The sequence below is a fragment of the Impatiens glandulifera genome, chromosome 1 (genome assembly GCF_907164915.1).
Source record: "Impatiens glandulifera chromosome 1, dImpGla2.1, whole genome shotgun sequence".
NCBI classification, from domain to species: Eukaryota; Viridiplantae; Streptophyta; class Magnoliopsida; order Ericales; family Balsaminaceae; genus Impatiens; species Impatiens glandulifera.
The window spans coordinates 13,879,163-13,890,952 of NC_061862.1; the positions used below are offsets into that span (position 1 = coordinate 13,879,163).

The window sequence follows — 11,790 nt, forward strand, 5'->3', positions numbered from 1 at the left end:
AGTACATAAATATTATATTTCTACAACAAGTAATTGTTAAGTACGATTTGTTGTTTCATATTAAAGCGTTAAGTACAAATTGCTGCTTCACACCAAGTAAATGTTTTAATTCTACTAAATGAAACCATTACATTAATGTTTCGGATAATTTGGTTTCATACAACTTTATGGTCTTGTATGTTAAGTAATCCGATAATTCTTAGACTCAGGTTGTATTGTTTTTGATGGAGTTGTGGTCTTGGATTTAGAAGCAGCCTTCACAAGCACTAGTAGGGGGTCAGAGCGAGCAACATTCTTCTTGATAATCTTCCTATTATATACCACCCCACAAAATTTTCTGCAAAATAAAAAAGAAGACACTATTATTATAATCGATAGGACAACATAACTAAAAACACATGACAACATAGTCTAACACACAATACAACAAAATATTAACAGTTTAAGCTTAATATTTATCAACAAGGGACAACATAGTATATGAAAACAATACAACAACGATAAGTTCCTATTACCTTTCATATCTATCTGAATATTTCCTTTTACCTAAAGTCTTACTGTTCTTCTCTATCATTGTTGACATACTTACTGTAACAATAACCAAATGCTAATTAGTAACAAAACATTTTATAGATAGGAGAAGAAGAAGTTGAATAACGTTTCAAGAAGAAGAAGTTGATTAACGTTTGAAAAAGAAGTTGAATAAAAGAAGTAGATGAGCGGATACCGTTTGAAGAGCAGCAGATACTTAGGATTAGTGTTTGAGCAGATTCCGTTTGAAGATCAGCGGATACTTAGGATTAGGGTTCGAGTGGATTTTGTTTGAATAGCAGTAGTTACTTAGGGTTAGGGTTTAAGCGGAGATAGATTGAAGAGAGGGAGGGTTTTAGCGGAGATGAGATGCAGTTTGAGCTTTGAGCGGAGATGAGAGGCCGTTGCCGTTGCCGTTTGAGCTTTGAGAGGAGATAGATTGAAGAGAGATAAAGTTTAAGAGAAAATGAGAGGGTTTGAAATGAGGGGAATTATCCTATGTGAAAAAAAAACAATTTTTTTTAACCTACCTGCCACTAGGATTCGCTGAGGAATTCGTTCCCCATTTCCCGTATCACGTCTCTTTTTTAAATTATGTATTAAATTTAATAAATTTTATTAATTATAATTTCTTTAAATTATAATTTTTAATTTCACATAGTATTACAAAACAAATTTTAAATTGTTTTTTAATTAATTTTTAATTTTATATAAATTATAATTTAATTTTTGAAAATAATACTATATAAATAATAATTTAAAATTTAAAAATAATTAATATATAATGAACGGTTAATTTTTTTACTCAGAATAGAAAATAAAATAAAATGAAATTTGATTAATGGACTTGAATTTAGGATATTGATTTGATTACGAAGAATCATTAGTAAATTAGGAGGGATAATTAAAATAATAATTTTTTTTTTAATTTATTTATTAAAAATAATTATTTTAATTATTTAAATAATATTAAGGAATTATTTAAAATAAAATAAAATTTTAATAATAATTACACTAACTAATAATAATATAATAATTTTTATATAATTATATATTATTAATAAAATTATAATAAATTAATTTAAATATTAAAACATAAAAATAATTTAAATATTAAAAAAATTAAATATAAAATATTTTAATAAAAAATGTTATTAAAAAGATGATATGATATTATAATAAATGTTATTAAGTAAAATATTATATTTTATAATATTTTAAAAATTTTGTATTAGGATAGATAATTTTTATTTATAAATAGTAAAAAAATTGAGTCATTTAACTATATTTTATATATTATAAAAAAATAATATTGAAAAAAATAAACATTATATTTTATTAAATTATAACACATTAAAATATTTTATATATTGTAAAAAATTATGATATAAAATAATAATAATTTTGTAAGTATAAAAATTTTACATACAATATTTTACACATAATAATAAAATAATATTTTGAAATTTATATTCAAAATAACAAAAATAAAGAATAAATTAGAGTTAGTTTTGTGATAAAGAAAATTAAATAAAAATTCAAAAATAATTTGAAGTTTAAATATTGTATTTATTTTATCCAAATTAAACTCGGGGTTGAAATTATTTAATTGTGATTTTAAACATAAATTATGTTTAATTTATGGTTTAAAACAATTAAATAAATACTAAAAATAAAAATAAATAACATAATTTATATTATGTTTTCATAAATATTTTATGGATTTTTTGTTGAACAAAAACGCAACAAAGGGATTAAAATTCAATTCCAAATAACATTTTTATTAATAATAAAACTGATAATCTTATGTAGCCGAAATTATGTTTAATTAATGCATGTAGGATTCTAGACCTGAATCAGCGCTGGATTTTCATCCAATGCCCATGAATCAACCACGCATGCCCACTATAATAGCACGACGCCCGGTTCACACGGAAACAACTAACAGGACGTCACTCCCATTAGTTCGGCTGCTCAAACGCAGACGGGATGCCAATGACGCGATGAAGACAGATCAAAACGACGTCGTTTTGATCCGTCTTCTTCGCAAAAACTTGCAACCCGCGATGATCTTCGACGATCATCCAGAAGCTCTAGCTTCTTCATCTCTTGACCTTATCCTCTGATTTTTCTTCCTACTTACTCGTCTTATCTTCGTGATCATTAACCTTATAGTTAGTATCGACACCTTGCCCTAGAACTAGACTGTCACGATTAAGATAAGGTTTAGGGATAGGGATAGGATTTCAAATGACGAAATTGAACTTGAATTCTCCTACCTCAACCGACCTAAAGCTAGTATAAATAGTCCCTAAGTGATTCTCTATCAATCCATCAAACAAACATCTCATATTACAATCGAAATCATAGAATTCAGATCCGGCCAAGAACTGATTTTTGTGAAAACTATCTCCAGTGATCAAAACATTGATCTAGGCTTCTAGAGAGCTTCCAACAACTCTTAGGAGTGTTCTACAACTGTTGGTATGCATCTAGATCCTTTAAATTTCGATTTGTGATTGAAAGTTAGATTTTTCAAAGTTTAATTGGTTTGATTTGTTATATGATTCAATTGTGTAGTTTCTTTGTTTAGAATCACTCCTTAGATGTTGTATGAACTTCCTGTTGAAAGAGATTCGATCAAATCAACCTATAATTGAAAAAACGAAAATTTGAACTTAAAATCTGGATTTTTGAAAATTAATGTTCTTGGGTTTTAATCTTGATTTTTTTCTTCAAATAATAGTTAAACATGTTTGTAAACATTCCAGATGATTATAACATCATCCCAATAATGTTTGATTGAATTGTGTTTTTGAAAATTTTCGATTTTTGATTTCATCTTTAAAATATGTTATAAAGCTTGAATGATGTTTTTGTTTTTGTTGTGTTCAACTATATTCATAATTCAAAACTAATGGAACAAAAATCGGGCCTAGAAATGACCTAATTTAAAAGATCCCAAAATTTGACCTAGAAACGATTTTTAAAAATTGATATTTGTAGAGATCCAATGATTGTGTTTAGGTTAGAGTTTTTGTTCTTCGTAATCATATGAACTAACCGCAGCTTAAAGATCATGATTCCATGATTTAAATCAAAAGTTATAGTAATTATAATTTTTTACCAATTCAATAATACTCGGTCTTTGGGTTTTAGCCTAGGACCGAGGATCCTCGGTCCTAATAAAAAATAAGGACCGAGAAAATTGACCTGGGATCGAGGATTCCAGACCAATTTTTTGACCTAGGACCGATGTTCTTGAGCTAGGACCGAGGATGACGACCGATGTTCTTGAAGAAGGACCAAGCTCTAAGATCGATACCCAATACTTAGGACTGAGAAGTCCGACCATTTTTTCTAACCTAGGACTGAGTCTCATCCTAGCCTAGGATCGAGTTTTATAACTTAAAACCGAAAACCCCTAACCCTAGGACCGATGACCTATATTGATAAACTTGACCTGGGATCGAGCCTCCTAGGTCTAAGACCGAACAACCTAAGTTTGGGACTAAGCCTCCCGAACCTAGGACCGAGCTCTCCAGTCCCTCAACCAAGCAACCCTAGCCCTGATTTAGACCACCTAGTCTAGATCGAGCCCGTCTGAACCCAGATCAGCAAAATTGGACCCCGACCTTAGGACTCCGATCCTAAGGCCTGTTTGGTTCCACTTTTCAAAATTTAAAATTATTTTTGTAATTTTGGAACCCCAATCCATTTTCAAATAATCTCGAAAGATAAAAAAAATGATATTTAAATATTTTTGAGATAACCAGTATTTTGGATAAGGCCCCGTTTAAAATTTATTTCTAAATTCTAACATTTTTCTGATATTTTTCAAGGTTTTTACTTAGTATTATATCAACGCAATCGTATGCACGCCCTTTTAAATAATTTAGTACAATTATTCACACAATTTAAACATATCATTGTTTAGGACTCCCAAACTACTAATTAAAGAAAATAAGTGTTGTAAATAAATCTTATCATAGCTAGACATTATTTACTTTAAAATAAAACAGTTATTTGATGGACGCAGATGACATAGCGCGAAAGTCCTTTCCCGAGCATAACCAAAAGTACGAACCTCTTACAGAAACTCTAGTATAAAATATGTTTATATATATATATATATATTACTGATTTTTCTAAAATAATTTGGTGATTCTAATTTCAAATAAATAAATTTTTAAATTAATTATGTTTGATTAAGTTAAACCGTATTTTGGTTAAATTATTATTTAATCCTTAGATTATTAAAATTTGAATAAAATTAATTATTTTTACATGATTAATTTTTAAAGCTCAAGATATTTTCAAAATCTTTTAAAAATTAAATGTTTCATTTTAAATGACGTTTGACACGCAAACTATGGTTGAAACGCATCGAACCTCAAGGCACTCCGCGATATTCTCTGTATTGTCACGTATCCATGACACGTGCTAAGCTGCGGGGAGCTATTCCTGAGGGCTACAATATATTTTTAATTAAATAAAATATAATAAAATATAAAATTAAGATATTAATACTAGTTTCAACTATAAAATAATATTAATTATTTCTCTTTTATAAATCTAAACATTATCAATAATAATGAGATTGATTAATACCCTAAAAATTAAGATATTAATAGGAATAATGATAAATATAGGAATGTGGTTGGAGCGAATTTTCAAATTTAGGACTCTTCTAATATTTTGTCATTTATAGAACTCTCATTTCATTGTTTAATTATATTTAAAACTTCCTATAAGCCCGTTATTTATTTAACATTAATTTGATTTTTATTTATTTATTTTTATTATTATTCTAACCTAAATTCTTTGTTTATTTTCTTTTTTCATACGATTGCTGTCCGCGCACGATTCGGCAACCAACAGACCACCGCGACCGACCTTCTTCTTCATCGACGTCTTCTTCATCAACAATTTTTCTTCATCATTTGTTCTTTCTTCTTCGTCCATTGCTTCCTTCATTGACGGGTCTTCTCCGTCATCTGTTCTTCTTACATTGTTTTCTTTTAAGATCAATTTCATTATTCTACAAAATGAATGTGATCCCCAAAATGAATTTATTTGCATTTATAGTCCTTATCTCAAATCTAGGTTTCTATGTTTTCATAAATATGGGTTGATTTAGACTTACTGCATCAATATGCAAATCTCATTGTTTATCTAATTTGAAATGACAAACTAATTTCATAATATTTCACTTGATTTCATATTATTTCACCTCATATATATTCGTATACTGAGAAAGATATACAGTATTCTGTCTATAGACTACTTTAGTCTTACAAATGCAAAAATATATGGGACTTGTGCAGGCTGAAGATGCAAATATATTGTATATGTTTGCAAACGTAAAACATTTATATCAGTATACAAATCTGGTTGTTTATCTAATTATGAAGTCACAAACTGATTTCATACTATTTCACCTAATTTATATTAATATGTATTTTGTTTATAAGCTACTTTAGTCTTATAGCTGCAAAAAATATGGGGCTTGTGAAGGTTGAAGGTGCAAATATACTATATGTGTTTGCAAATATACGAGACATCGCTTCTTCTGCACAAATGCAAATATTTTTTATTTCGTCTGCGCAAAATGCAGTTTTCGCATGCGCAAATTGAATTTTTCGCAGACGCAAATTGCATTTTGCGCAAGCGAATTTTTTTTCTTTCTAATTTCGTATGCGCAAAATGCATTTTTTGCCGGCGATTTTTTTTTTTAAATTTCATATGCGAAAAATGCATTTTGCGCAGAGAAGAATTTTTCTTTTTTGTAAATGTATAAATCGTTTGCGCAAATACATTTGTTTGTCTGCGAAGTCGTAAAGCAGAAGCCCTCCCTCAGGCGTGCGAGAGAGTGCCCGAAAAGAAGGGAAATAGAATGAAAGAAATGAGAAAGAAATGAATGAAGGAAATGAAAAAGAGAAAGAAGAGAAAAAAAATAATTTTTAATTTGAGGGTATACTAGTCTTTGTAAATAAATTTTAATTTACAAAGTTTACTTCTCTCAATTTCATCAAATTTCCATTTTCCTTTTAATTGTAGAACAGGAGATCCGAGCTCCGAGCTCCACACTTAACTATCTGTGCAATCTATGCTTTTCGTATTCTCTTTCTCTCTCTCTCTCGATTGCTTCTATCTTCAGAGTCGAAAACCTAATTTCGATCTTAGACTGATCTCTGAATCTGGTCAGTTCTTGAATTTCGTCTAATCAGGTATAGTATATTCTGAAGGACCGATGTCTGTCTTTTTGAAGTAATTTACCAGTTTCCGCTTGTACGCTTGACTAGAATCTACGCTTCTTATTTTGATCCTGTTTATAAAGATTAATCTTTTCAAGGATTGTTTGTTTGTTTGGAGAAAGCAATGCTAGATGTCCGTATTTTCATTCTGTGTTTTACTTGATTCGTTTGATGTTTATTGTGCCGGTTGAAGTCTTGATATATTCAACTTAGTTCATAGGGATCGGGTTTGCAAAATTCTATCTGCATTCTTTGTTCATTGTAGACAAATGTTTTAGATGATATATACCTTATTGATGAAGCCTGCGATCATCTGGTTAATGGCTGGAACGTCCCCTCCAATTTGACTGAAGGTCTGTCTCTAACTTGTATTCGGTGATACTAATTTAGTTGTTTCAAATCTCATGGATTCTAAATATTCCAAAGCAGTATAATTTTTGTTAAGACTGAACCTGGAGTTTACTTTTCACTTACTCAAGATGTTATATATGAAGAATTCATGTTACTTTGCCTTAAAGATCCTCTAATTACTAAGATTTTCCTAATATTTTTTCATTCTTCAGGAACCATGTCCAGAATATACAATCACCAAAGAGGCTGTGGAAAGATGCCTCAAGGATATTCAGCTTTTGATCCCGTGGACAGCAGATACTATTATGATGTCAACACATCCCATTCAAGGAACTATTACTATCACAATGAAGATAGGCGAAAATTAGGTGATAATGCTCATATTAGGAATCATCTCGACAGGGATTTTGCACCTTTCTTGAAGAGAAGGAAATTTTCTACTTCATCTTGGGAGGGAAGTGGAAGACATCCAAAAACATATAATCACGACCAATTCAAATCGGATCAATATGTGGAAACTATTGGTCCGAATGGTGTTTCAGCATGTGAAAATAGTTCAACTCTTCCAGCTCACACAATGTCCCATGGAAATGCCTGCACTTTGATAACAAATAAACGTGGTCGTACAAAAATTGAGGATGCTGATACTGACATGTCTTTCATGTCAAGGGATGAAATTGAAAGATGCTCTCCTTCAAGGAAAGATGGTATTGATGCAATGCATGAAATGCACTTGCGATATTCTTACTGTGCTTTCCTGAAAAATCTTGGCTTACAACTGGACTTGTAAGTTCAACACTGTGCATGTGTTTACTTGTAGAAAATTTTCACTGTGCAGTAGATGGATTCATAGAAGTTAGAGTTTTTGCTTTGCATCTTGCATGAGGATCACATATTGAACTTTATCTTTGTTTGTTGCTTGCAGGCCACAAACAACAATTGGATCTTCAATTGTTCTATGTCACCGTTTTTTTGTTCGGAGATCTCATGCATGTCATGATAGATTTGTAAGCTGGTTCATCTGGTCTCCTATTTTGCTAATGGATACATATTTTATTTGGTATTGCTGTAAGTGACTGCGTTGCTTTGTATGACTGTAGTTGATTGCTACTGCTGCGCTTTTCTTGGCTGCAAAGTCCGAGGATACCCCACGTCCTCTAAATGATGTGTTGAGATTGTCGTCCGAAATTGTTCATAAGCAGCACTTTACTTACCTTACTCACCGATTCCCTATTGTAAGTATATCACAAAGTACTCTGTAGTGTCTAATTTTTTTTTATAAAGGGATATATTCATGGGTTTCCTATGAGGAGCATAAACTGGAAGAAACAATATTATTAGACAGTAGTAGTAGTAGTAGATTAAAATCAAAAGGATGGTAACCTGAGTAAGTGTCAGAAACATCTGATAACGTAGCATATACAAACATGAATAGTGCTATTAGTATATTGAACTATTTGACAAATTGGTTACAGTTGAAAATATGCTATAAGTTTCACTTTTTTGTTGTGAGTAAATTTATATTTTTAGGTAGCTTATGTGGGTCTTCTGTTGAACAGGACTGGTTTGAGAAGTACAAGGAACGAGTATTCGAGGCCGAGCATTTGATATTGACATCTCTAAATTTTGAGTTACATGTCCATCATCCTTATGACCCTCTTACCTCGATTCTCAATAAAATTGGTTTTGCACAATCTCTCCTGGTGACTTTGGCTCTGAGTTTGATAAGTGAAGGGTACGTTTAATGTTTTGTATTTTCTTACAAATTTTACCAGCACCATATTAATTTTATTATATAATGTTCACTTGCTCTTGCTCAATCCTGTATGGATGAATCTCCTAAGGAGACTTATTCAGTTACTAATTAGATGAGTGAACTGACTTTCATGGTCAACAATGTAAACTTTTATGCTTGAGACAGTAATCGGAGTCTCTTCTACTCAGAATATATTGTGATACAGTTCCCACTCTCTTGTTGCTTGTATTAAATGATCTTGCATGTTGATGCATTGCTCCATTCCTCATGATGTGTAGTCATTCTTGCATGGGTTATTGATTTCTTTGGATTGACATATAATTGCAGGGTTTATACAAGATAGCATGCTCGCCTATGATATTCTTAGCTGGCGGATTGATTGCCGTTCATGGAATGTTTTGTTTTACATCTGAGGTTGAAACAACTGATATGTTATGTATGCCTTTTCCATGACTATGACATATAGACTTGGTAATTGGCTATAGAGGGTAACCACAGCTTCCCCAGAAACATATTACATTTGAGATTAACTTTTCCATGATCCTATAAAATTATTCAGGAGTGTTTCATGGGTTTCTACTGCATTTCTTCACTTGTCCATATAGGACATCCATGAAGAGGCAAAAGAAGCATAAAAGATGATAGTTAGTGGGTGAAGAGGCAAAAGAAGCATAAAAGATGATACATAATGTGTGAAGAGTCAAAAGAAGCATAAGATTTTGAAAAGGTTATAGCTTCTTTCAGGAATAAAGAACTGGTTAAAAAAAGAATTCAATATATTTGTTTATATTATTACTGGTTGGCATGCAAAAATAAACTAAGCATTTTTCTGAGCTGCCAATAATTGTCTTATTCTAGGGTAAGGTTTTTTTCTCTCCCTATTTATAGTTATGATGTGCACTAAGGAGTTCTTAGATGCTTTGCGATTATATTACTAGAAGTAAAATATTTTTTTTGTAATAGAGATGCAGTGAATTGCACATCATACGATACAAACGGCGATTGATAATTGATTTTTTTTTGAATACTTTGGTTAATCAATGATTTCTGGACTGCGATCCAAATCCTATAATTCAGCACCCATGCCTTCATCCCTGAACATGAAGGCTTTCCCATAAATATGCTGCAGAGGACGGCCTGTCATTGGACAAACACGTTTAGATATTTACCATTTTGTGATTCTATTGGGGATTCTGTGCAGCAGAACTGGAGTTGGGAGTTGATATGTGCTCTAGATGGGTATTTCATGTTTGGTATATTATTGGTAATCAGCAATTATGCAGAAGGTACTTGAAAAATTTACACCTGGGTTGCTGCTTTTTTTCTAGTTGGTAAGAGAAAATTGCTTTAGATTGATTGCTATATTCTCACATGCATTGGTGGTCTCATTGGTTTTTGTTTAATTTAGTTGTGTAGTTACAATATATGAAGCTGGTGTTGCCATAATATGAAAAATTATATTTGTATGTTGTGCCAGATAATATGCCTCTTCAATTATGTGATGCTGCATGTGCTTTGGAGACTTTTACATTACTTATGAATTGTGATTGATTCAGTCTTTTTTGCCTGCCTTTGCTGAGATCATATAATTTTATGCAGGCTGCGGAGTTCGTTGTGGCTTCAGTTTAAACCCCATCAAATTGCTGCTGGAGCTGCATTCTTAGCTTCCAAATATTTAAAAATGAATCTTTCTTCAAGTCATAACATCTGGAAGGAGTTTGAAACCCCCTCCTTTATACTGGAAGGTACTATTTGTTGCAGTTAAGCATTTGTTTTTTCTTGAAAAAAGGGAAAAAGTTTTATGGTTGATTCCTTTTTTTGTGCGTGTGTGATTCCAGATGTAGCCCAACAGTTGATGGAGTTATTCTAGAGGGCAGAAGAAAATACTGAAATGAACTTTGGCATATTATTATTATAGCTGGATGTGGTATAGTGGGTGTTGTTTCGATCTCGAAATGATAAAGATGTGTAAACTGAATGCTGTACTATATAGGAATGGATAGGTTGGTCTGTCTGTCTAGAGTCTAGACTCTATAAAGAGTGATTATTAGTACTATTATGATTTCTTGTGAAAAACAGAAGTTTCCTATGTTTGAATATTTGTAGAGAAGATTATATGAAATTGAGATGGATTGGGCTTTTTTGTGTTTGTGGTTGATAAAAAGCAAGGTTTTAAATTATGTGGTCCGATAAACGGGTGAATGGCCTTTTTGGATTCTGACTTCTTTACTGACTTCTTTACGGGTACCTTTTGAACCAGCTAAAATTCGGTTATTTCGAACCAAGCTAAAATTCGGTTATTTCGAACCAAGAGAATGTTCAAATATAGCTCCCCATAATTTATATATAATTTTTTGCGCCAAAATGTGCCGATTAACCTCCTAAATCCTTTGGTACTAAGCTTCCGTGAAGAATAAGCCCCCGTAGCGGGAATCATTCGATATTCTGATTATTGTGTGAAGTGGTTTCAAGAATTAGAGTAAATATGAGATCAACTATTTAGAGTAGAAACCTTCATATTTTGGAAACTACATTTAAAAGTTTTTTTTCATATATATATATATATTTAAAACACTTGTTCATATAATTTTAAGAGAAATGATTAGGTGAAGGAATTTGGTGAGGGAATATGGTGAGGGAATGACTTAACATAATCTTATTCGTTAAAAAAATCAAATAATTTTCTCCAACTTTTACATTTTCCAACCAATGAAGGTGATATCAAGTCATTTCCTCACCAAATTTTCTCTCTCTTTCACTCCTCTAACTTTAATTTGTTGTTGCATAATATAATATTTTACACCGGTTAGACTAGAATTCTTTAAAAAAATGATGTTAATGATCAGAACAATTTTCCTAACTTATAAAAAGTGGGATATGAGGAATACATGTTTA

At 31.2% G+C, this 11,790-nt stretch overlaps 1 protein-coding gene across 3 annotated transcripts; it reads left to right on the forward strand.

The window, feature by feature from the left end:
* Positions 1-6,634: 6,634 nt before the first annotated feature.
* LOC124919728 (cyclin-T1-3-like) lies at positions 6,635-11,041 on the forward strand. 3 transcript variants are annotated; one of them, XM_047460051.1, is made up of 7 exons: positions 6,635-6,761; positions 7,352-7,925; positions 8,065-8,146; positions 8,240-8,374; positions 8,699-8,874; positions 10,495-10,640; positions 10,734-11,041. In XM_047460051.1, exons 2-7 carry the CDS (start codon positions 7,357-7,359, stop codon positions 10,763-10,765), a joined length of 1,140 nt encoding a protein of 379 aa, XP_047316007.1. In that variant the 5' UTR covers positions 6,635-6,761; positions 7,352-7,356; the 3' UTR covers positions 10,766-11,041. The 3 variants fall into 3 exon arrangements, 2 of the variants coding, with proteins under 2 accessions (XP_047316007.1, XP_047316006.1); XR_007097600.1 differs by lacking the exons at positions 6,635-6,761; positions 10,734-11,041 and adding exons at positions 6,835-7,141; positions 9,223-9,622 and having other exon boundaries at positions 10,495-10,624; XM_047460050.1 differs by lacking the exon at positions 6,635-6,761 and adding an exon at positions 6,841-7,141.
* Positions 11,042-11,790: the final 749 nt, after the last annotated feature.